The sequence below is a fragment of the Delphinapterus leucas genome, chromosome 20 (assembly GCF_059928025.1).
Source record: "Delphinapterus leucas isolate spDelLeu-1000000601 "Yukka" chromosome 20, BTC_Dleu_Yukka2, whole genome shotgun sequence".
Classification (NCBI taxonomy): Eukaryota; Metazoa; Chordata; class Mammalia; order Artiodactyla; family Monodontidae; genus Delphinapterus; species Delphinapterus leucas.
The window spans coordinates 59172134-59198730 of NC_143148.1; the positions used below are offsets into that span (position 1 = coordinate 59172134).

The 26597-nt window shown below is 49.5% G+C and overlaps 1 protein-coding gene across 5 annotated transcripts in view; it reads right to left on the minus strand.

Annotated features, from left to right (window-relative positions):
• The window catches only part of KLHDC4 (kelch domain containing 4), a 70740-nt gene that overhangs the window by 14132 nt on the left and 30011 nt on the right, over positions 1-26597 (minus strand). For 3 of the 5 annotated variants that reach the window (XR_016391053.1, XR_016391052.1, XM_089903390.1), the window contains exons 6-11: positions 19044-19136; positions 7785-7944; positions 5258-5333; positions 3194-3402; positions 2277-2682; positions 1519-1632 (exon numbers count right to left, since the gene is read on the minus strand). Coding sequence is in view for 3 of the 5 variants with exons in the window: in XM_089903390.1 (XP_089759516.1) it covers positions 1519-1632; positions 2277-2682; positions 3194-3402; positions 5258-5333; positions 7785-7944; positions 19044-19136 (1058 nt within the window). In the remaining 2 variants the exon portion in view is untranslated. Of the gene's footprint in view, positions 1-609; positions 1184-1407; positions 1633-2276; positions 2683-3193; positions 3403-5257; positions 5334-7784; positions 7945-19043; positions 19137-26597 lie in introns of those variants that run through there. The other 2 variants (XM_089903391.1, XM_089903392.1) reach the window with 2 other exon arrangements.

Sequence of the window (26597 nt, forward strand, 5' to 3'; positions counted from 1 at the left end):
CCGCGTGCAGTCAGGCGGGAGAAGTCTGACGAGTGAGGTCACACGGCCAGAGGTGCGGGGGCCGAGCACGGCAAGAAGATAAGTGCTGCTTGGGGTGAAGGGCTGCTTCTGGGCAAGCTGGCCTCAACCTTCCACGGAAGCCTTCCCGGGCCCGGGCCCGCTCTGCTGGGTGGGTGCGCCCACTCTCCACTTTTAACTTCCAGGTCATGAGCAGGATGGCCCGTTCAAGGTAACGATGGGCTGTTCGGCCTGTCACTGAAAACTAAGAACCCTGCTTTCTTGTTACTGATGATCCTTTAGATGAAGGTGAATTCACCTGGTGTGAATTCAAAGCCCAAGCTCTGCCCCAGTTGCATAAATGAAGAGCAGCCTCCTGCCATTAGCCCTGCAGCAGGCGCCAGTGAGCGTGCCCGGCAGGGGCCGGCGAGGCCGTGTGGGGACAGGGGCCCGCCCTCCGCTTTCCTGTCCTCTTCTGCTGCTGTGCGAATGACGACCTTGAGCCCGAAGGGGAGAGGGCAGAGCACAGCTCCACCACCTCCTCCCCAAAGGTGGGGAGCGGCCAGAGGAGCTGCGCACACGGCACTCCAAGAGACCCCAGGCAAAGCCACATGGCAGAGCGAGCAGACCAGCCCACAACAGGCTTTATTCTCCAGAGAAGCGAGAAAACGCGTACAGGAGGCGCTGGGCGGCTACCGGTAATTTTTAAAAAGGAAGGAGTCGGCTGAACGTGCAGGCGGGCAGAACCCGTCTCCTAGTTTTGCAGAAGGGAACCCCGCAAAGCCCGCGGCGTTCCACTTCACGATCAAGGTGCCGCCTGCCGTGTAGGCGGCTCCCCCTCACCATCAGCTCGGCCCCGACCCAGCCAGAGGCCCCGCCAGAACCACCGGGGCCCGGAGGCTGCACAAAAGACCACCTTCGCGGCAGCAGCCCCCTGCCAAGTCCAGTTTATTTTAAACCGCACGCAGCGCACTGAGGGCAGGGAACCCCACCCCCTCAGTCTAAGCTCTGGCTGCTGCGCGGCTGAGGCTGAGCCATCAGAGAAAGCCACGGCCACGGCCCGGGCGGCTCTCAGAACTCTCCTCTCTGGGGCCCGGCGTCGTCCGCGCCAGCTTCGCCCACTACTGCTCGGTCCTGGGCAGGGAGTCTGCGAATGGCTCACCGGGCGCCGCCGAGGGGCGTTGCTCTTTTGTGGGGAAAGGGGAATAAGAAAGAAACGGGTTCAGTCGGGGAAGGAGCGAACGTGCTGTGAGCACCCGGATTTACACGGAGGCCGTCACGACCCTGCTTAAACAGCGAATGCTCAAACGTGCTCCAGACACAGTTAGAAAAAACACTTCAGCTGGCCTCAGGAGCACACCTACATAGCAAAGTCAAATTTTAACAGAAACTTGGCAAAATTTTACGTACCCTCGTCACCGACAAAAATGAGGGCTCCGGCAGAGAAGTGACCTGAGCGGTGAGCCCTGGGGCCCCTCCTCAGCACCGGCTGTGGCCGCGCGGCCCCCGTGGCACACTCACCCCTGGCCTCCTCGCCGCTGTCCTCGTCCTCTTCACTCTCCCCGCCGCCCTCGGCGCCCTTGGCCTCGTCGCTGTCCTCCTCCGAGTCCGTCTCCTCCAGCCACTCCTGAGATTCTTTAAGCAAAAGCAAAAACCAGTGTCAACACGACCAGGGCACCGAGGAAACTGCAGGCGAGCCGCGGCCGCCCCCAGGAGCCCACCTTCTGCCTGGACACGCGGATGTGCATGCGGGGGCCCCGACCCCAGCACGTCTGGAGCTCACGGCAAACATCACATCCCCACGTGTCGAGGCAGAGACAGGCAGAGTGAGAATCTGCGCTCCAAGACAGCAGTCGTCTCGCACAGCCGCTCAGGGCCTCTGCCCAGACGTGTGGATTGTAAGGGATTTCAGCCTCAGACCCAAGGACTGCGCAGTGACCGAGTCCAGCGCAGCCTGTGGTGCAACACGGCAGCGGAGACGGGTGGGCCGCTAGTCTGCTCCTGGGCACACACGCGCACCGCGGGGAAAACATGCATCCAGTCCGCTTTGCCGGTGCAGGTCCGAGGCTTACAAGTGGTGTCGGGGTGAGCCCGCTCCCTCCCTCAGGCCCCCTGCAGGGATGGCCGTGCACAGACATGCCCCTGGGCAACAGGGCCCTCCCCCCGGGACTGAGGGCACGGGGGCGAGAGGGGGCAGAGGCGTGCAGCACTCTCTGTGGGTGCAGGGCAGACAAGTTGGGGGGGCTCCCGAGGCAACTCCAGAGGTGCTACCCCCTCACCTGGATCCATCTCCACCAAGACGGTCCACTCCTCCATCTTGTGAAGGTCGAGGCAGTACAAGTCGCTGAGGGTGACCTGGCGGTCGCCAGCCTCAAACATGCCCCCATAGAGGTAGAGGCGCCCATGCTTCACGGCCAGCATGGCGCTGGAGCGGGGGCTAGGCTCCACTGCAGGGACCCCCGCCTCGTTGGTGCCATCGTCGCTGTCGTCGGACTCGGGCTGTCCCGCCGGGCCCAGGGCAGCGAGCCCCTGCTGGATGGTGACCACGGTCCCGTCCTCTGCCACCAGCTCTCTGACCACCTGCAGGGGCTCCTGGGCCCCAGTCCCCTTCAGTTCCTGCTTGCTGGCACCCCTGGGCTCCCCTTTTTTGCCCCGCCTGCGCCTCCTCTTCTCCACCTTGGGCCCCTGTTGATAAAGAGCAAAGGCACCGCGACTCAGGACGGGGGTCAGCGAGCACCCGACAGCCAGAGGACCCCCGTCCACTTGCTGCCCCTCCCCAGGGAGCACACCACCCCTGCCTGGTGTGACCTCTGAGGGGAACAGGCGGCAGATACCAGCCCTTACATGCTGCCCGACTCCCCTCAGAGGCGCCAAGGCACTTCAACCGGAGCCAGCCTTTGCCACACAGTGGACCATCCGCCCTCCTTTGGCCACAGGGCCCTGCTTCTGAGGCCCCTGACCTGATGAAGCCCCCAGGGATGTCATTCCCGGGACAGCAGCCACTGTGCCGCGTCTCTCAGGCTGGTGCCGGCAGGAGGGGCAGAGGTGACCCGGTCCCTGCTTACGGTGACAGTAAAGATGGTGGCAGCTCCACAGAGCCTCACAGACAGAGGGACCAGGGAGGCCCTGGGCATCACTGATGGAGGTGACAGCCGGGCAGGCCCTGCGCTGGCTGCAGGTCTGGGGCCCAGGCTACCTTCAGCTGCCCCGCGAACCAGCGGTTCCTGACGGGGTCGTAGAAGTGCAGGTCGCTGAGGAAGTGGCCCTCCAGGCTCTCGTCCTCCTCGTCGTCACACACCCCCCCAAACAGCAACGTCTGATGGTTCGGGGCCACAGCCACCGAGAAGCCGGACCTTGGGGTGGGCTTGGCTCCGGAAGGGTTGACCCGAGTCCAGGCCCATCTGCCTGATGAGGAGAGGAAATAGGGATGGGGGGCCTGCAGAATGCCATGGCCGTCATTCTGTGCCTGCGGGTCCGGCACACCCTGGAGGCCATGCCTCCTCCTCGAGGGTCAGTCTGCACTGAGGTAGGAAACCTGTCCACACACCCTCCCAACACTTGCCCAGGGGCGCCGTGCGGCTGTGATGTGAAGGGTGAGGGAGAGGTGGGCGCACCAGCTCCGGGGGATCCCGTATACTGTGCCCTCGGGCGGGGCCCTCCGACCTCAGACACCCCCAGAACCTCCCGTGGGCCACGCACTGTGGTCCTTCCTTCTAGGCGGGCGCCGTGTTTACGCAGCAACCCTCAAGATGTGGCCTGGCACAAAACATGTGGGAGTCTTCCCAACATGTCCAGAAAAGGGAACTGGGATGTTTTTTCTTTAATGAACATTTAAAAGAAGCGAGAGAAGCAGCCAACAGCAAGCCTCCCCTGGAGGCGCAGCCCTAGCGGCATGACTTGTGGGCCACAAGGTCACTCACAACAACCAGCATCTCAACGTTTAAAAAGAAGAGGAGAAGCACCAGCGTGCCCTGCACGTGGCTGCGGGAGTCGCTTTCCCGGCTGTGCCGGATGCGTCTCAGGACACGCCATGTACTTTTCACTGGGGGCCAAGGGCCTGACGGCCAGACGCGGGGGCTGAACACAAGGGCTGGGGTCCCACTGCCTAGAACACAGTCCACTTTCAAGTTCAAGTGCGCTGACATGTAAAAGGGGCTCTAAACCTTGGCTCCCACGTCCCCGTCAGTCACCGCAATCCGGCGTGGTTGGGACCTGAGAAACGCCTTGTATGTGACGTTTCTGCAGCCTCTGCTTGAAGAACGTCACAGCAGGAAAGAGGAAACGTTCCTGCCCAGCAGGCCTCTTGTCTTACGGAGACGGGTCTCACAGGGGCCAAGGGGCAGCCAGGACCACACGGGCCCCATCCGCTCAGGCCCCTCTCCCATCACGTGCACCATGCAAACTAATCACCTCCCGACTTCTGAGCTTGAAAAATGAGCACTGGGAAGCCACCCTGTTGTCCATCAACAGAGGAACGGATATAGGAGATGTGTGTGTACACACACACACACACACACACTGGAATATCACTCAGCCATGAAAAAGAATGAAACAATGCCATTTGCAGCAACCTGGAGGGACCTAGAGACGATCGTACTAAGTGAGGTCAGACAGAGACAGACACCATCTGACACCACTTACATGTGGAATCTGAAAAGACGATACAAATGAACTTATTCACAGGAGAAACAGACTCACAGACAAAGAAAACAAACGTATGCTTACCAAAGTGAAAAAGCAGGGAGGGATAAATTAGGAGTATGGGATTAAGAGGTACACACTACTATATATAAAATAATTAACAAAAGACCTTCTCTATAGTACAGGAAGCTCTACTCAATATTTTATAATAACCTACAAGGGAAAAGAATCTGAAAAACAACATATACACGTATGTATGACTGAATCATTTTGCTGTACACCTAAAACTAACACAACATTGTACATCAACTATGCTTCAAATAAAAAACCAAACGAACAGTGGGCACTTCAACCCCACAAGATGCCGTCCAAAAGTCTACGCCCTAACGTTAAGCTAGAACAAATGAGAGATGACACAGATGCCGGGGCCCCGCCCCCAAGAAGGGAGCTGTGGATGGACTGACATCACCTGTGTTTCTAACTCAGTGCGTCCTCAACGCCCCGGAGAGGACACGGGGGCTGTTCATGGAGTGCCCCACCAGCCCTGTGACCCTCTGCCCGCTTCCCCCAGCGACACACTGACCACCCGCGTGGTCTGTCACCTGCACGGCGCATGTACCTTCTCTTCCCTCCTCAGCCTTCAGCAGGAACATGTCGGAGTGCTGGGTACCTCTGTCCACATCTTTCCTGACTCTCTGCAAAAGGAAAAGGGAGCCGTGACAAATACCACGTGCTGTGCCAAGCCACGCAAGGCCCCCCAAGCCTGTGGTCCCGTCTCCCATGGAGGTGACTCGCTAGCCTTCAGACCAGCCTCAAAATCTGAAACACAACAGGTTCCATCCAGACCGCCTCTGAACGGAATAAATGACCACAGGCTGGGGACACCCCAGAGCTCTCCTCTCAGAGCTTCCTGTGGCTCCGAGCCGAGCCCTGCTCTGGATGGGCGGGGTCGCCGCAGGGACCCTCCTATCATTACACAGCCACCCTCCATCTCCAACCCCTGTGCCCTCAATTCCCATCGCCTTCCCAGGAATGGGATTCGAGCTTCGGTGCGAGGATCAAACGCTCTGTGCAGAAGCCGGCACAGCCATTTAAAGAGCTTTCCTGAGCTGCAGACAGCACAGCCCACCTCCACCGGGTCTGCTGCTTCAAACCAGGCTTACGACGCTGGGCAGACCACACACTTCACTCTCCCGAGCGGCACCCCAGTCCTCACGCTGCACTGAGACTGCATAGTCCTCTTTTCCAGCAGGCTAGCAGGGCAAGTGGCTGCCACTCCCATGCCCACCCTTCCAGGCCAAAAGCCCAGCACTCTCAGGAACTAAATCCACACGAGGGGCTTCCCTGGTGGTACAGTGGTTAAGAATCCGCCTGCCGATCCAGGGGACACGGGTTCGAGCCCTGGTCTGGGAAAATCCCACATGTCGCGGAGCAACTAAGCGCATGCGCCACAACTACTAAGCCTGCGCTCTAGAGCTCACGTGCTGCAACTACTGAGTCCGCATGCCACAACTACTGAAGCCCACGCACCTAGAGCCTGTGCTCCACAACAAGAGAAGCCACCACAATGAGATGCCCACGCACCGCAACCAAGAGTAGCCCCCGCTCACCGCAACCAGAGAAAACCCACATGCAGCAACGAAGACCCAACACAGCCAAAAATAAATAAAATAAATTAAAAAAAATAAATCCACACGAGGCCTTGCCCACTGGCCGCACACTGCAGTAATTCAGTGCCGTCTGCTTGTGTCGCAAACTTGATCACAGCCGGGCTCCAGCCCTTCCCTCTCAGCCCCTTGCCCTCCTGCACCTGCGGGCATCCACGGCACTGCTCCGCCGACAGCAACCTTCCTTCCTTAGAACCAACGAGCTGAGGGGAACTTTCATGCTGTCACATTTCAATACACCCCCCGAGGCCTGTACGCCAGAGCCCTCCCTGAGAACGCCGCTCTGCCCGCCCGGGGCCACGGCTTCCACACAGTGGCCGGCGTGGCAGAGCCCGGGGCTGGGGAGGCAAGGAGGCTGCTCCCCATGAAGCATGTAACTCCCACTCCACCCCCCCTTCCTGACAGGGGTGATGAGAGGCCCGTGCGCTAGTCCCTCACCCAGTGGCCTGCGCTGTCCTTCCAGTAACGCGAATCACACTGGCCGGACACTCACCCTCCTCACTGGACCAGAGGAGGACGCAGAATGTGCGTGAAGCTCTGGAGCTGTCGAACTTCCCCCAGGGCGTGCAAGGCTCTGCACGGGGTCTCAGCTCGTCCCCAAGGGGAAGTGGACGTTAACGCCACGGAGCGCCGACTTGGGCGTGCACCTGACAGAGCATTCCTTCCGCTGCTCGCAAACCTCTGTCTCGTACAGTGTTAATGGAGCCCAAAGACATCTGAGAGAGACGTGTACCACGCAGCTCCTGTGGAGGGCGTTCCCGCCCAGAAGAACCCCAGTGCCACACCCACGCCTTTATCACCAACTCTGGTAAATCCCCCGTGAGTGCCGACAGAGCAGCTTCTCACTGCCATCCAATGCCGAAGGCCTGGCGTGAGTGGTTCCTGAATCAAAGGGACTCGGATCATCCCCCAGCTGTCCGTGTGGCTGCAGAAAAGCCGCATTTGGGAGTCAGGCGCTGCTTTGACTGAAGTGGCATCAGCTTGACGAGGGCTTGCTGTTCGTCACCCGGTTTTGCTGAGGAGCATCTACCGCGATAAAGCATCAGTTCTGGGCACTGCACACAGCTTCTGGCGACAGCCGCCTGTTGCGCAGGGCCCTCCCAGCTGTCACGCGTCTAGCCACACCCCAGGCAGGTCACAACCACAAATCCCAAGTCAGTTTTCCTTTCCAGAACAAGGGCTGGCCGCTGGCTGAGTGGGGGTGTGGCAGGGTGGAAGGAGGTGGCCGGGGCACCTCCCTGCCACAGCCATCATTTACGCTGCATGTTTCGGGGGCGTGTGGATAAGAACGCAACGTAACTGTAAAGAACCTTAGTATGTTCACACAGGAGCAGATCAACACCACCTCTGTCCACTTCTCATTCAACAGAAAGGACTGTTCATATTAATCCAATGAACTATTATTTGAAGTTTTCATCGCTGGTGAAACTGAAAAGGCAGCAGACAGAAGTCACTCTGCATCCCACACACACGTCTTACCTGCTTCGAGTAGCCCCCGTAGATGACGATGCTGCCCTGGGCGGTGACGGTCATCTGGCAGCCTGACCTGGGTGTGGGCCCAGTCCCGGACGGGGACAGCCTGCTCCACGTGAAAGCGTCCAGGTTGAAGGCATACAGGTCATTGTAATAGATGTAATCTCTGTTATAATATAGGAACACAAACAAAAAGGCGGTGACATGAAAACGTGAACTTGATCTAAAATAAAGGTACGTTTGCTACCGTATGTACTAAGTTATTGGTTTAATTAAAGTTTAAATTCATAGGAAAGGACAGCAAGCCTATGTGGGTTTGCACTTGAAGCCAGAAATAACGCTGGCCCAGAGAAGCACTATAACATGCCTGGATCCGAAAGTCTTTTCCTTCTGAAAGTTACGTGATACATCCTTACACAGCTTATACAATCACAGTCTTGCAAAACAACTACATTAGTTTTCTGTATGTGTAACTTTAAGCGGGACAATGAACTATGTACCAATACCCTGCATCCTCATAAGGGAGATATTACAGCTTGGCAAGGGCTGTGGAGACCCCGGGCTGGGCAGAGATGGGGCAAAGCGTTCCTGGAACTGAGAGAGAACTCCTGGAGCCCACAAGCCCGAGCCAAAGCCCAGAGGCCATGGCTGAGGCATCCAAGAGGCACAGCGACCTTGCCCTGCTCAATGCTCCTGGGGCTTCAGTGGCAAAGGACTCAAAACACACATGGGGCCTTGAGGAGGGAGCACGTGTGTGAGGAAAGCATCGGTTCTGCCAGAGACACAGAGGCAACCGTGTGTCCTGACGGGAATTTCACAGGTGGCCACGAGCAAAGCCAAGGGGCCTCGGGTCAGAATTACACGGAAGAATGAGAGATGCTCCCCAGCTACTCCACACGGAGAGCTGGGCCCGATGTTCGCAGGAAGAAAGCATGGATGCACGGAAGGACCGAGCAGCCCCACCGGTCAGACATGATTCCTGACTCTCCTGCTGCACTCAGATCACCCACGTCTGGCGCCCTGCAGCCAATGTGCAGGTCACTGAGCTCCCCGGAATGCTGTCCAAAGCAGGGCACTGGGAACAGGATGAGCCACGTGACCTCTCCACCAAACACATCCTTCCGTGGGAGGAGGGCTTTTAAGTAGATGAACTGAGGAACCAGGGGCACAGTTTTTAAAAGACTTCACCACATTCCACAGTTTTCTCAGATTTCACGTTGCAAATTTCCAGGAAAAAAAATATTCTATTCTGCACGTAGGGTAAACAACAACTGTCACTGGGTTTGAAAGGTCAAACTGTACTTTGTTTAATATGGATGGTGACCACAGATATCTGTTTGAGGAACTTCAACTTTTCTATATGTTTGAAATACTTCATAAAAAATAATTTTAAACAAGGTAACAGATAATAGCTTTTGAAAAACGTTCTGAGTTTGAAATGGTTCCAAGTTACAACCACTGTAAAACCTGACTCATTTTGTAACCTGTGAGTTTCAGGAGAAGGGCCTGTGTAGACCCCACTCACTGTCCCGCACACAACAGGTGCTGCATTAACACACTGGCGTCTCATGAACCCCCGTGTCTGCAATGGCAAACAATTATTTGCTTTGTTCAGGGTTTTAAATGTAAACAACAATCCTTTAAATAAGAATTTTAAAAAACAGAGCAGGCTCTCTTCTCCAAAATGGCAAGAAACCAAACACGTGCAGGTCAGGAAACGGACCACGGGCAGGAGATGGACCAGGACAGGGCAGGGAGCCGGGGTGGAGGCAGGAGACGGACCAGGGGTAGGAGATTAACCAGGGTGTAGGCAAGAGACAAACCAGGAGCAGGAGACGTTACCAGGGGCAGGGAGCCGAGGGGTGCAGCACGACAGAATATGGGAGTAACTGAACATCTGCAATCTTTGGTCGAGGACAAGTTCTACTACTTAACAGTTATCTTGGTTTCCTCATCTTTAACTTGAGATAATATAACCTACTCTCCCTATAGCTTGGTTTTTAAGTGAATTCTGTAAAAACCACTTGGTGAACTTTGTGACGAGACATAAAATTTAAGCACTATGATACCCAGATTACGCCTTTAAGATACACAATCATTCCTTGTTTTATGTGAATTCAACTTTAAAAATCTCCTCCCAAAGCACTTAAGAATTATACCCTGGGAGACCTTCAAGATGGCAGAAGAGTAAGACGCGGAGATCACCTTCCTCCCCACAGATACACCAGAAATACATCTACACGCAGAACAACTCCTACAGAACACCTACTGAACGCTGGCAGAAGACCTCAGACCTCCCAAAAGGCAAGAAGCTCCCCACGTACCTGGGTAGGGCAAAAGAAAAAAGAAAAAACAGAGACAGAAGAATAGGAACGGGACCTGCACCAGTGGGAGGGAGCTGTGAAGGAGGAAAGCTTTCCACACACTAGAAGCCCCTTCACTGGCGGAGACGGGGGGGGGGGGGGGGGGTGATGGCGGGGGGAAGCTTCGGAGCCACGGAGTAGAGTGCAGCAACAAGGGTGCGGAGGGCAAAGCGGAGAGATGCCTGCACAGAGGATCGATGCCGACCAGCACTCACCAGCCCGACCAGCACTCACCAGCCCGAGAGGCTTGTGCTCACCCGCCGGGGCGGGCGGGAGCTGGGGGCTGAGGCTCGGGCTTCGGAGGTCAGATTCCAGGGAGAGGACGGGGGTTGGCGGCGTGAACACAGCCTGAAGGGGGCTAGTGTGCCACAGCTAGCCAGGACGGAGTCTGGGAAAAAGTCTGGAACTGCCTAGGAGGCAAGAGACCATTGTTTCAAGGTGCACGAAGAGAGGGGGTTCAGAGCACCGCCTAAACGAGCTCCAGAGACGGGCGCAAGCCACGGCTATCAGCTCGGACCCCAGAGACGGGCAGGAGACGCTAAGGCCGCTGCTGCCGCCACCAAGAAGCCTGTGGGCGAGCACAGGTCACTCTCCACACCTCCCCTTCCGGGGAGCCTGTGCAGCCCGCCACTGCCAGGGTCCCGGGATACAGGGACAACTTTCCCGGGAGAACGCAAGGCGCGCCTCAGGCTGGTGCAACGTCACGCCGGCCTCTGCCACCGCAGGCTCGCCCCGCACTCCGTGCCCCTCCCTACCCCTCCCTCCCCCCGGCCTGAGTGAGCCAGAGTCCCCGAATCAGCGGCTCCTTTAACCCCGTCCTGTCTGAGTGAAGAACAGACGCCCTCCGGCGACCTACACGCAGAGGCGGGGCCACATCCAAAGCTGAGCCCCTGGGAGCTGTGAGAACAAAGACGAGAAAGGGAAATCTCTCCCAGCAGCCTCAGGAGCAGCGGATTAAAGCTCCACAATCAACCTGATGTACCTGCATCTGTGGAATACCTGAATAGACAACAAATCATCCCAAATTGAGGAGGTGGACTTTGGGAGCAACGATATATATATTTTTTCCCGTTTTGTCTTTTAGTGAGTGTGTATGTGCATGCTTCTGTGTGTGATTTTCTCTGTATAGCTTTGCTTTTACCATTTATCCTAGGGTTTTGTCTGTCAGGGGTTTTCTTGGTTTGTTTAGTATAGATTTTAGTGCTTGTTATCGGTGGATTTGTTTTTTGGTTCGGTTGCCCTCTTCTTTCTTTTTTTAAAGTACTTTTTAATTTTAAATAATTATTTTTTTATTTTAATAACTTTATTTTATTTTTCTTTCTTTCCTCCTTTTTTTCTCCCTTTTATTCTGAGCCATGTGGATGATAGGGTCTTGGTGCTGCAGCCGGGTGTCAGGGTTGTACCTCTGAGGTGGGAGAGCCTAGGTCAGGACATTGGTCCACCAGAGACCTCCCAACTCCACGTAATATCAAACAGCGAAAATCTCCCAGAGATCTCCATCTCAACGCTAAGACCCAGCTCCACTCAACAACCAGCAAGCTACAGTGCGGGACACCCTATGCCAAACAACTAGCAAGACAGGAACACAACCCCACCCATTAGCAGAGAGGCTGCCTAAAATCATAAGGTCACAGACACCCCAAAACACACAACCAGACGCAGACCTGCCCGAGATAAAGACAAGGTCCAGCCTCATCCAGCAGAACACAGGCACTAGTCCCCTCCACCAGGAAGCCTACACAACTCACTGAACCAACCTTAGCCACTAGGGGCAGACAGCAAAAACAACAGGAACTACAAACCTGCAGCCTGCGAAAAGGAGACCCCAAACACAGTAAGTGAAGCAAAATGAGAAGACAGAGAAACACACAGCAGATGAAGGAGCAAGGTAAAAACCCACCAGACCTAACAAATGAAGAGGAAATTGGCAGTCTACCTGAAAAAGAATTCAGAGTAACGACAGTAAAGATGATCCAAACTCTTGGAAATAGAATGGAGAAAATACAATAAACGTTTAACAAGGAACTAGAAGATCTAAAGAGCAAGCAAACAATGAAGAACACGATAAATGAAATTAAAAATTCTCTAGAAGGAATCAATAGCAGAATAACTGAGGCAGAAGAACGGATAAGTGACCTGCAAGATAAAATAGTGGAAATAACTGCTGCAGAGCAGAATGAAAAGAATTGAGGACAGAGGCTTCCCTGGTGGCACAGTGGTTAAGAATCTGCCTGCCAGTGCGGGAGACATGGGTTCAAGCCCTGGTCTGGGAAGATCCCACATGCCGCGGAGCAACTAAGCCCATGCACCACAACTACTGAGATTGCACCCTAGAGCCACCGAGCCACAACTACTGAGCCCGTGTACCACAAGTGCTGAAGGCCGTGCACCTAGAGCCCATGCTCCCAACAAGAGAAGCCACCACAATGAGAAGCCTGCACACTGCAACAAAGAGTAGCCCCCGCTTGCAACAACTAGAGAAAGCCCATGCGCAGCAACAAGGACCCAACGCAGCCAAAAATAAAAAAAATAAAATAAATTTATATAAAAAAAAAGAATTGAGGACAGTCTCAGAGACCTCTGGAACAACATTAAACGCACCAACGCACCAACATTCGAATAACCCCACCAACATTAGGGGGTCTCAAAAGCAGAGGAGAAAAAGAAAGGGACTGAGAAAATATCTGAAGAGATTATAGCTGAAAACTTCCCTAATATGGGAAAGGAAATAGTTAATCAAGTCCAGGAAGCACAGAGAGTCCCACAGAGGATAAATCCAAGGAGAAAAACACCAAGACACATATTAATCAAACTATCAAAAATTAAATACAAAGAAAAAATATTAAAAGCAGCAAGGGAAAAACAACAAATAACATGCGAGGGAATCCCCATAAGGTTAACAGCTGATCTTTCAGCAGAAACTCTGTAAGCCAGAAGAGAATGGCAGGACATATTTAAAGTGATGAAAGGGAAAAACCTACAACCAAGATTACTCTACCCAGCAAGGATCTCACTCAGATTTGACAGAGAAATTAAAACCTTTTCAGACAAGCAAAAGCTAAGAGAATTCAGCACCACCAAACCAACTTTACAACAAATGCTAAAGGAACTTGCCTAGGCAGGAAACACAAGAGAAGGTAGAGACCTACAATAACAAACCCAAAACAACTAAGAAAATGGTAATAGGAACATACATACTGATAATTACCTTAAATATAAATGCATTAAATACTCCAACCAAAAGACGCAGACTGGCTGAATGGATACAAAAACAAGACCCATATATATGCTGTCTATAAGAGACCCACTTCAGACCTAGGGACACATACAGACTGAAAGTGAGGGGATGGAAAAAGATATTCCATGCAAATGGAAATCAAAAGAAAGCTGGAGTACCAATACTCATATCAGACAAAATAGACTTTAAAATAAAGTCCAGGGCTACCCTGGTGGCGCAGTGGTTGAGAGTCCGCCTGCCGATGCAGGGGACACGGGTTCGTGCCCCAGTCCGGGAAGATCCCACATGCCGCGGAGCGGCTGGGCCCGTGAGCCATGGCCGCTGAGCCTGCGCGTCCGGAGCCTGTGCTCCACAACAGGAGGGGCCACAGCAGTGAGAGGCCCGCATACCGGAAAAAAAAAAAAACAAAAAAAATAAAGTCTATTTTATTTTAGATGTTACATAATGATCAAGGGATCAATCCAAGAAGAAGATATAACAACTGTAAACATTTATGCACCCATCACAGGAGCACCTCAATACATAAGGGAAATGCTAACAGCCATAAAAGCGGAAAGCGACAGTAACACAATCACAGTAGGGGACTTTAACACCCCACTTTCACCAATAGATCATCCAAAATGAAAATAAATAAGGAAACACAAGCTTTAAATGATACATTAAACAAGACGGACTTAACTGATATTTATAGGACATTCCATCCAAAAACAACAGAATACACTTTCTTCTCAAGTGCTCATGGAACATTCTCTAAGACAGATCATATCCTGGGTCACAAATCAAGCCTTGATAAATTTAAGAAAACTGAAATCGTATCAAGTATCTTTTCCAATGACAACACTATGAGACTAGATATCAATTACAGGAAAAAATCTGTAAAAAAATACAAACACATGGAGGCTAAACAATACACTACTTAATAACCAAGAGATCACTGAAGAAATCAAAGAGGAAATCAAAAAATACCTAGAAACAAATGACAATGAAAACACGACGACCCAAAACCTATGGGATGCAGCAAAAGTAGTTCTAAGAGGGAAGTTTATAGCAATACAATGCTACCTTAAGAAACAAGAAACATCTCAAATAAACAACCCAACCTTACACCTAAAGCAATTAGAGAAAGAAGAACAAAGAAACCCCAAAGATAGCAGAAGGAAAAAAATCATAAAGATCAGATCAGAGATAAATGAAAAAGAAATGAAGGAAACAATAGCAAAGATCAATAAAACTAAAAGCTGGCTCTTTGAGAAGATAAACAAAATTGATAAACCACTAGCCAGACTCAGCAAGAAAAAAAGGGAGAAAACTCAAATCAATAGAATTAGAAATGAAAAAGGAGAAGTAACAACTGACACTGCAGAAATACAAAGGATCATGAGAGATTGCTACAAGCAACTCTATGCCAATAAAATGGACAACCTGGAAGAAATGGACAAATTCTTAGAAAAGCACAACCTTCCGAGACTAAACCAGGAAGAAATAGAAAATATAAACAGACCAACGCCAAGCAGTGATATTGAAACTGTGATTAAAAACCTTCCAACAAACAAAAGCCCAGGACCAGATGGATTACAGGCGAATTCTATCAAACATTTAGAGAAGAGCAACACCTATCCTTCTCAAACTCTTCCAAAATATAGCAGAGGGAGGAACACTCCCAAACTCATTCTACGAGGCCACCATCACCCTGATACCAAAACCAGACAAAGATGTCACAAAGAAAGAAAACTACAGGCCAATATCACTGATGAACATAGGTGCAAAAATCCTCAACAAAATACCAGCAAACAGAATCCAACAGCACATTAAAAGGACCATACACCATGATCAAGTGGGGTTAATTCCAGGAATGCAAGGATTCTTCAATATTCGCAAATCAATCAATGTGATACACCATATTAACAAATTGAAGGATAAAAACCACACGATCATCTCAATAGATGCTGAAAAGGCTTTTGAAAAAATTCAACACCCATTTATGATAAAAACCCTCCAAAAAGTAGGCATAGAGGGAACTTATCTCAACATAATAAAGGCCATATATGACAAACTCACAGCCAACATCGTTCTCAATGTGAAAAACTGAAACCATTTCCACTAAGATCAGGAACAAAACAAGGTTGCCCACTCTCACCACTCTTATTCAACATTGTTTTGGAAGTTTTAGCCACAGCAATCAGAGAAGAAAAAGAAATAAAAGGAATCCAAATCAGAAAAGAAGTAAAGCTGTCACTGTTTGCAGATAACATGATACTATAAATAGAGAATCCTAAAGACTCTACCAGAAAACTAGTAGAGCTAATCAATGAATTTGGTAAAGTAGCAGGAGACAAAGTTAATGCACAGAAATCTCTTGCATTCCTATACACTAATTTTGAAAAATCTGAAAGAGAAATTAAGGAAACACTCCCATTTACCACTGCAACAAAGAGAATAAAAGACCTAGGAATAAACGTACCTAAGGAGACAAAAGACCTATATGCAGAAAACTATAAGACACTGATGAAAGAAATTAAAGATGATACAAACAGATGGAGAGATATACCGTGTTCTTGGATTGGAAGAATCAACATTGTGAAAATGACTATACTACCTAAAACAATCTACAGATTCAGTGCAATCCCTATCAAACTACCACTAGCATTTTTCACAGAACTAGAACAAAAAATTTCACAATTTGTATGGAAACACAAAAGACCCCGAATAGCCAAAGCAATCTTGAGAAAGAAAAATAGACCTGGAGGAACCAGGCTCCCTGACTCTGGACTATACTACAAAGCTACAGTAATCAAGACAGTCCGGTACTGGCACAAAACCAGAAATATACATCAACAGAAAGCCCAGAGATCAACCCACACACATATGGTCACCTTATTTTTGATAAAGGAGGCAAGAATATACAATGGAGAAAAGACAGTCTTTAAGTGGTGCTGGGAAAACTGGACAGCTACATGTAAAAGAATGAATATTAGAACACTCCCTAACACCATACACAAAAATAAGCTCAAAATGGATTAGAGACCTAAATGTAAGGCCAGAAACTATCAAACTCTTAGAGGAAAACACAGGCAGAACACTCTATGACGTAAATCACAGCAAGATTCTTTCTGACCCACCTCCTAGAGAAATGGAAATAAAAACAAAAATAAACAAATGGGACCTAATGAAACTTAAAAGCTTTTGCACAGCAAAGGAAACCATAAACAAGACGAAAAGACAACCCTCAGAATGGGAGAAAATATTTGCAAATGAAGCAACTGACAAAGGATTCATCTCCAAAATTTACCAGCAGCTCATGTAGCTCAATATCAAAAAAATCACCCAATCCAAAAATGGGCAGAAGACCTAAATAGACATTTCTCCAAAGAAGATATACAGACTGCCAACAAACACATGAAAGAATGCTCAACATCATTAATCATTAGAGAAATGCAAATCAAAACTACAAATGAGGTATCACCTCACACCAGTCAGAATGGCCATCATCAAAAAATCTACAAACAATAAATGCTGGAGAGGGTGTGGAGAAGAGGGAACCCTTTTGCACTGTTGGTGGGAATGTAAATTGATACAGCCACTATGGAGAACAGTATGGAGGTTCCTTAAAAAACTAAAAAGAGAATTACGATATGACCCAGCAATCCCAGTACTGGGCATATACCCTGAGAAAACCATAATTCAAAAATAGACATGTACCACAATGTTCACTGCAGCACTATTTACAATCACCAGGACATGCAAGCAACCTAAGTGTCCATCAACAGATGAAAGGATAAAGAAGATGTGGCACATATATACAATGGAATATTACTCAGCCATAAAAATAAACGAAACTGAGTTATCTGTAGTGAGGTGGATGTACCTAGAGTCTGTCACTCAGAGTGCAGTAAGTCAGAAAGAGAAAAACAAATACTGTATGCTAACACATATATATCGAACCTAAAAAAAAAAAAGTTATGAAGAACCTAGGGGCAGGACAGGAATAAAGATGCAGACATAGAGAATGGACTTGAGGACATGGGGAGGGGGAAGGGTAAGCTGGAATGAAGTGAGAGAGTGGCATGGACGTATATACACTACCAAATGTAAAACAGATAGCTAGTGGGAATCAGTCGCATAGCACAGGGAGATCAGCTCGGTGCTTTGTGACCACCTAGAGGGGTGGGATAGGGAGGTTGGGAGGGAGACGCAAGAGGAAGGAGATATGGGGATATATGCATAGCTGATTCACTTTGTTATACAGCAGAAACTAACACACCATTGTAAAGCAATTAAACTCCAATAAAGATGTTAAAAAATAAAAAAGAATTAAAAGAAAAAAGAATTATATCCCCTTTTCTCAACTAATGAAAATATTTTTTGTTCGTGAAAAAAATCTGAAACCTTAACTGAGCCAGATTGACACCAGGATGCCTCAGCTCGGGTAGGGAACAGTGAACACAGCAACGCTCGCTCCCGTTAACGTACCGAGTGCCACTCTCTCCACATATATGTGCAAGGACTTATTTTCACGAGCCAGTGAGTATCATAAAAAATGTGTGCCAGGGGCTTCCCTGGTGGCGCAGTGGTTGAGGGTCTGCCTGCCAATGCAGGGGACATGGGTTTGTGCCCCAGTCTGGGAAGATCCCACATGCCGCGGAGCAGCTAGGCCTGTGAGCCATGGCCGCTGAGCCTGCGCGTCCGGAGCCTGTGCTCCGCAACGGGAGAGGCCACAACAGTGAGAGGCCCGCGTACCGCAAAAAAAAACAAAAAAAGTGTGCCAATGGAGTCACACTGAAAAAAGTGTGTGTGCTGCCACCACCACGAGTTGATGAGTATGTTATTTTTTAAAGGAGTAGGGAACAGAGGAGCATGTGAAACGAGGCACCAGCGAGAAAGCCATCCACCCACCTTGTCTGACACGGCCCGAGGTCAGAGGAAACGCACCACCTGCGGGGCCTGCACCAGGCATCAGAGCAGTCTGGACGTCTTACCCAGAGCCTTAGAGTTTTACAACAGTGGCAGGAACTAACCTGTTCACCAAGGGTCTTCTTTTTCTGGACTGAACTAATAAGGACATTCAAGAAAGTATCAGTATAGATGATGGGCTTAAAACCCCCGGAGAACATGCCGCCAGGCTGGGCACATAAGCACTGTGGCGACAAAACCAGGCACAGCAGACCTGGATGTCCCCTCAGGTCCCTCTGCAGGATGCAAGCTGCCACATATTCCCCATCGGGCAGATTTTAAAGTTATTTTAGCCTCGTGCTTCTCAAAGTGGGGTTCCCTGGCCAGCAGCATCACCTGGAGGCTGAAGAAATGCAGATTCTCAGCCCAATCCCAGGCCAATGGAGTCACAAATCAGAGTCTGAACAAGCCTTTCAGAGGATTCTCAATAGGCTGAAGTTTGAGAGCCAATCTTAGATAGGATTGGCCACATTACTTGCAGGCCTTGGTGCAAAATAAAACTGTGGGAACCTCTGTTCAGTAATTATGAAGAATCCCACGACACTGACAACAGAGCATTAAACCAAGCTCAGGGCCCTCCTCTGCAGGTGCCCAGGCCGTTGGCCCTGGTTTAAGGGATGGGCAGCATTTTCCACGTGTATTCAGAATGGTTCTTCACATAAGGAGCCCACTCCTTACAGCTCCAGGAGACATTGTCCTCCTGTTTGTACTGACCTTGTACTCTCATGGAAGCCACCAAAAAGGATTAACTGTCTCTTCCAGGCCACCATCCGATGTCCACTCCGTCCTGAAGGACCGCCTGGTGATCTAAAATTGAACAAAAAAAAAAGAGGAGCTTGGCAGATGGCGGAAGAGTAGGACGTGGAGCTCACCTCCTCCCACAAATACCAAAATACATGTACAAGTGGAACGACTCGCACAGAACATCTACGGAACGCTGGCACAAGACCTCAGACTTCCGAAAGCACAAGAAAACCTCCACATAACTGGGTAGAACAAAAGGAAAAAGAAAAAAAAAGTGAAAGGGGTTGTGACGGGACCTACACCCCAGAGAGGGAGCTGTGAAGGAGGAAAGGTTGCTGCACCGTAGAAAGTCCACTCATCATCAGGGAGATCAGCCTGGACAGACGGGGAGCTCTGAAGCCTCTGAGGGGAGCGCAACAGCCAGTTTGCGGAAGGCAACACGGAGAGCGCCCTGCACAGACAGTCGGTACAGCTGCCCTGCACTCCCCAGCCTGAGACGCTCATCCACAGGCACGGGGGGCGGCTGGGTGCTGAAGCTTGGGCTTCGGAGGTCAGACCCAGGGAGAGGACCAGAGCTGGCACACGGAGACAGCCTGAAGAGGCTGGACTGTGGCAACTGGGGGTGTGCTCAGAAGAAGCCTGGGCCTGTCAGAGAGGCAAGGCGCCATTGTTGGGGGGCATGTAAGGAGAGAAGGCGGACCACCATAAAAGCTTCCTTCCTTGTGCACGTGCTCTCAGTCAACAGGACACCACCTACACAAGCTCTGAGCTGGGTGTGAGCCGCCACCACCATCATGGGCTCTAGAGGCGGGCATGGGCCATCGCCACTGTAAGACACACACGAGCAGGCCCGAAGCGCTGCCCCCCGCTGTCCCGGGAGTGCACAAGCCACGACCACGAAGCCCGCGAGCAGGCCCCAAGCGCTGCCCCTGCTGTCCCGGGAGTGCACAAGCCACGACCACGAAGCCCGCGAGCAGGCCCCAAGCGCTGCCCCCCGCTGTCCTGGGAGTGCACAAGCCACGACCACGAAGCCCGCGAGCAGGCCCGAAGCGCTGCCCCCCGCTGTCCCGGGAGTGCACAAGCCACGACCACGAAGCCCGCGAGCAGGCCCCAAGCGCTGCCCCTGCTGTCCCGGGAGTGCACAAGCCACGACCACGAAGCCCGCGAGCAGGCCCGAAGCGCTGCCCCCCGCTGTCCCGGGAGTGCACAAGCCACGACCACGAAGCCCGCGAGCAGGCCCCAAGCGCTGCCCCTGCTGTCCCAGGAGTGCACAAGCCACGACCACGAAGCCCGCGAGCAGGCCCCAAGCGCTGCCCCTGCTGTCCCGGGAGTGCACAAGCCACGACCACGAAGCCCGCGAGCAGGCCCCAAGCGCTGCCCCTGCTGTCCTGGGAGTGCACAAGCCACGACCACGAAGCCCGCGAGCAGGCCCCAAGCGCTGCCCCTGCTGTCCCGGGAGTGCACAAGCCACGACCACGAAGCCCGCGAGCAGGCCCCAAGCGCTGCCCCTGCTGTCCCGGGAGTGCACAAGCCACGACCACAAAGCCCGCGAGCAGGCCCCAAGCGCTGCCCCTGCTGTCCCGGGAGTGCACGGGCTGCTGCTGCCACCACAAGACCCATGAAGAGGTGCCAAGTGCTGCCTGCACTGTCTCCGGAGGGCATGGGCCACCACCACCAAGAGACCCGCCAGCAGGCGCCAGTCATTGTGCCCTTGCGGGAGCATGCGGGCTGCCACCGCCACTACGAGAACTGGGAGCAGGGGCCAATCGCTGCCCCCGCTGCCCAAAAGGCTCAGGGGCCGCGGCCACTGCAGGGAGACCAACGAGAGGCGCTGATCGCCGCCCCCGCCACACCAGGAGCGCACGGGCCACCGCACCTGCACGCCCCGTATCAAGGGGATAACGTCCAGCATACACTGAGGAAAGAGGCAGCAAGCATCCAGACTGAAAGCAACCCCTCAAAGCCAGACAAGATGGCGGAGTAGAGGATCGCGCTCACCTCCTCTCAAGAAAACTCCAAAATCACAGCTAACTGCTAAACAACTATCAACAAAAAAGATTGGAGGGCTTCCCTGGTAGTGCAGTGGTTAAGAATCCACCTGCCAATGCAGGGGACATGGGTTCGGGCCCTGGTCTAGCAAGATCCCACATGCGGCGGAGCAACTAAGCCCGTGCACCACAACTACTGAGCCTGCGCTCTAGAGCCCGCGAGCCACAAATACTGAGCCCTCGTGCCACAACTACTGAGCCCTCGTGCCACAACTACTGAAGCCCACGAGCCACGACTACTAAAGCCCGTGAACCACAACTACTGAAGCCCGCACACCTAGAGCCCATGCTCCGCTACAAGAGAAGCCACCACAATGACAAGCCCGCACACTGCAATGAAGAGTAGCCCCCACTCACCACAACTGGAGAAAGCCTGCGCGCAGCAACAAAGACCCAACTCAGCCATAAGTAAACAAACAAACAAGCAAATTTTTTTTAAAAAGACCGGAACCTACAAAAAAAGATATTTTACACCCAAAGACAAAGAAGAAGCCACAACGAGATGGTAGGAGGGGCACTTTCACAATATAATCAAATTCCATACCCGCCAGGTGGGTGACCAACAAACTGGAAAATAATTATATGGTAGAGGCCCTCCCACAGGAGTGAGAACTCTGAGCCCCACGTCAGGCTCCCCAGCCTGAGGGTCTGGCCTCAGGAGGAAGAGCCCCCAGAGCTCTTGGCTTTCCAGGCCAGCAGGGCTTGAGTGCAGGAGCTCCACAGGACTGGGGGAAACAAGAGACTCCACTCCTGGAGGGCACACACAAGATTTCGTGGGCTATGGGACCCAGCACAAAGCAGTGACTCTACAGGAGCCTGGGACAGACATACCTGCAGGTCTTGGACGGTCTCCTGGGGAGGCAGGGATCAGCTGTGGCTCACTGTGGGGGCAAGGACACTAGCGACAGCGACAGAGGCCCCAGGGAATATGATCAACGTGAGCTCTCCTGCAGGTCACCATCTTGGCACCAAGACCTGGCCCCACCCAACAGCCAGCAGGCTCTAGTGCTGGGATGCCTCAGGCCAAACAACCAGCAGGGGAAACACAGCCCCACCCATCGGCAGACAGCCTGCCTAAAGTTGTAATGAGCTCACAGTTACCTCTAAGCACACCCCCTGACATGGGCCTGTCCACCAGAGGGACAAGACCCAGCTCCACCCACCAGTGGGCTGGCTCCAGTCCCTCCCACCAGGAAGCCAGCACAAGCCCAGCATCAACCTCACCTACCAAGGGCAGACACCAAAAACAAGAGGAACTGCAATCCTGCAGCCTGCAGAAAGGAGACCACAAACACAGAAAGTTAGACAAAAAGAGATGACAAAGAAATATGAAGGAACAAGATAGAAACCCAGAAGAACAACTAAGTGAAGTGGAGATAGGCAAGCTACCTGAAAAAGAATTCAAAGTAATTATAGTAAAGATGACCCAAGATCTCAGAAAAAGAATGGAGGCACAGACCGAGAAGATACAAGAAATGTTTAATAAAGAGCTAGAAGATTTAAAGAACAAACAGACGAACAACACAATAACTGAAATGAAAACTACACTGAAAAGAATCGACAGCAGAATAAATGAGGCAGAAGAATGAATAAATGAGCTGGACAACAGAGTGGTGGAAATTACTGCCACAGACCAGAATTAAGAAAAAAGAATGAAAAGAAATAAGGACAGCCTCAGAGACCTTTGAGGCAACATGAAACACATCAACATTCACAATATAGAACTCCTAGAAGAAGAGAGAGAAAGGGTCCAAGAAAATAGCTGAAGATATTATAGCTAAACACTTCCCTAACATGGGAAAGGAAACACTCACTCAAGTCCAGTAAGTGCAAAGAGTCCCATGCAGGATAAACCCAAGGAGGAAGACGCCAAGACACATATTAACGAAACTGACAAAAATTAAAGACAAAGAGAAAATATTAAAAGCAACAAGGGAAAAGCAACAAGTATCATACAAGGGAATCCCCATAAGGTTTTTTCAGCAGAAACTCTACAGGCCAGAAGTGAGTGGCATGATACACTTAGTAATGAAAGGGAAAAAGCTACAACCAAGAATACTCTACCCAGCAAGGCTCTCGTTCAGATTCGAAAGAGAAATTGGAAGTTTTACGGACAAGCAAAAGCTAAGATAATTCAGCACCACCAAACCAGCTTTACAACAAATGCTAAAGGAACTTCTGTAGGTGGAAAAGAAAAGGCCACAACTAGAAACAAGAAAATTATGAATGGGAAAGCTCACCAGTAAAGGCAAACACACAGTAAAGGTAGGAAATCACCCACACACAAATATGATATCAAAACCAGCCATCGTGAGAAGAGGAAAGTACAGATGCAGGATATAGGAAGCGTGTTTGAAATTAAGAGACCAGCAACTTAAAACAATCTTGTATATATTCAATATATAGACTGCTTTACGAAAACCTCATGAGAACCGCGAACCAAAAATCTACAATAGGTACAACAGACACACACACAAAAAAAGCAATCCAAACACAAGACTAAGTCATCAAATCACAAGAGAAGAGAACAAAAGAAGAAGGGAAGAAAAAAGACCTGCAAAAACAAATCCAAAACAATTAACAAAATGGCAATAAGAACATACATATCGAGAATTACCTTATATGGAAATGGTTTAAAGGCTCCAAACGAAAGACAAAGACTGCCTGAATGGATACAAAAACAAGACCTATATATACGCTGTCTACAAGAGACCCACTTCAGATCTAGGGACACATACAGTTTGAAAGTGAGGGGATGGAAAAAGGTATCCCATGCAAATAGAAATCAAAAGAAAGCTGGAGTAGCAATACTCATATCAGACAAAATAGACTTTAAAATAAAGACTGTTACAAAAAACAAAGAAGGACACTACCTAATGATCAAGGGGTAAATCCAAGAGGAAAATATAACAATTGTAAATATATATATACACCCAACATAGGAGCACCTCAACATGTAAGGCAAATGCAAACAGCCATAAAAGGAGAAATTGACAGTAACACTGTAATAGTGGGGGGCTTTAACATCCCACCTACATCAATGGACAGATCATCCAGACAGAACATCAATGAGAAAACCCAGGCCATAAGTAACACGTCAGACCATCCAAAAGCAGCAGAATACACATTCTTCTCAAGTGCACATGGAACATTCTCCAGGATAGGTCACATGCTGGGCCACAAAGCAAGCCTTGGTGGATTTAAGAAAACTGCAATCATATCAAGCATCTTTTCCGACCACAACACTATGAGATTAGAAATCAGTAACAGAAATAACTTAAAAAAATAACAATACAAACATGTGGAGGCTAAACAACATGTTATTAAACAACCAATGGATCACTGAATAAATCAAAGAGTGAATAAATAAATAACTAGAAATAAAAGACAATGAAAACACGGGAATCCGAAACCTATAGGATGTGGCAAAAGCAGCTCTAAGAAGGAAATTTACAGCAATACAATCTTACCTCAGGAAACAAGAAAAATCTCAAACAACCTAACTTACACCTAAAACAACTAGAGAAAGAAGAAGGAAACACAAAGTTAGTAGAAAAAAAAAATCATAAAGGTCTGAGCAGAAATAAATAAAACAGAGACAGAAAACAATAGCAAAGATCAATGAAACTAAAAGCTGATTCTTTGAAAAGATAAAATTGATAAACCTTTAGCCAGACTCATCAAGAAAAAAAGGGAGAGGGGTCAAATCAATAAAATTAGAAACGAAAAAGGAGAACTTACTACTGACACCATAAAAAATACAAAGGATCATAAGAGACTACTACAAGCAACTATATGCCAATGAAATAGACAACCTAGAAGAAATGGACAAATTCTGAGAAAGGTACAACCTTCCAAGATGGAATCAGGAAGAAATACAAAATATGAACAGACCAATCACAAGTACTGAAATTGAAACTGTGACTAAAAAACTTCTGACAAACCAAAGTCCAAGACCAGATGGCTTCACAGAGGAATTCTATCAAACATTTAAAGAAGAGTTAACACCTATCCTTCTGAAACTCTTCCCCAAAACTGCACAGGAATAAACATTCCCAAACTCATTCTATGAGTCCACCATCACCCTGACACCAAAACCAGACAAAAATACCACAAAAAAAGAAAATTACAGGCCAGTATCACTGATGAACACAGACACAAAAATTCTCAACAGAATACTAGCAAACCAAATACAACAATACATCAAAAGGATCATACACCGCGATCCAGTGGCATTTATCCCAGGGGTGCAAAAATTCTTCACTATACGCAAATCAACCAGTATGATACACGTTAACAAAGTGAAAAATAAAAACCGTACGATCATCTCAATAGATGCAGAAAAAGCTTTTGACAAAGTTCAACACCCAGTAATGATAAAAACTCTCCTCAAGTTTTTGAGGGAGGGAACGTACCTCAACATAATAAAGGCCATAGGCCATAGATGACCCACCCACAGCTAACATCATTCTCAATGGTGAAAAGCTGAAAGTGTTTCCTCTAAGATCAGGAACAAGACAAAGATGTCCACTCTCACCACTTTTATTCAACATAGTTTTGGAAGTCCTAGCCATGGCAATCAGAGAAGAAAAAGAAATAAAAGGAATTCAAATTGGAAAAGAAGAAGTAAAACTGTCACTGTTTGCAGATGACGTGATACTATACATAGAGAATCCTAAAGATGCTACCAGAAAACTACTAGAGCTCATCAATGAATTTGGAAAAGTTCCAGGACACAAAATTGATGCACAGAAATCTCTTGCATTCCTATACACTAACAATGAAAGATCAGAAAGAGAAATTAAGAAAACAATCCCATTTACCACCGCATGAAAAAGAATAAAATACCTAGGAATAAACCTACCTAAGGAGGAAAAAAGACCCATACCCTGAAAACTATAAGACACTGATGAAAGAAATCAAAGATGACACAAACAGATGTAAAGATATACCATGTTCTTGGACTGGAAGAATCAACACTGTCAAAATGACTATACTACCCAAAGCAATCTACAGATTCAGGGTAATCCCTATCAAATTACCAATGGTATTTTTCACAGAACTAGAAAAAAATTTTTTTTAATTTCTATGGAAACACAAAAGACCCCAAATAGCCAAAGCAATCCTGCGAAAGAAAAACGGAGCTGGAGGAATCAGACTCCCTGACTTCCCACTATGCTACAAAGCTATAGTAATCAAAACAGTATGGTACTGGCACAAAAACAGAAATATAGATCAATGGGACAGGATAGAAAGCCCCAAAATAAACCCATACACCTACGATCAATTAATCTATGACAAAGGAGGCAAGAATATACAATGGAGAAAAGACATTCTCTTCAATAAGTGGTGCTAGGAAAACTAGGCAACTACATGTAAAAGAATGAAATGAGAACATTCTCTAACACCATATACAAAAATAAACTCAAAATGGATTAAAGATCTACTGTAAGGCTGGATATGATAAAACTCTTAG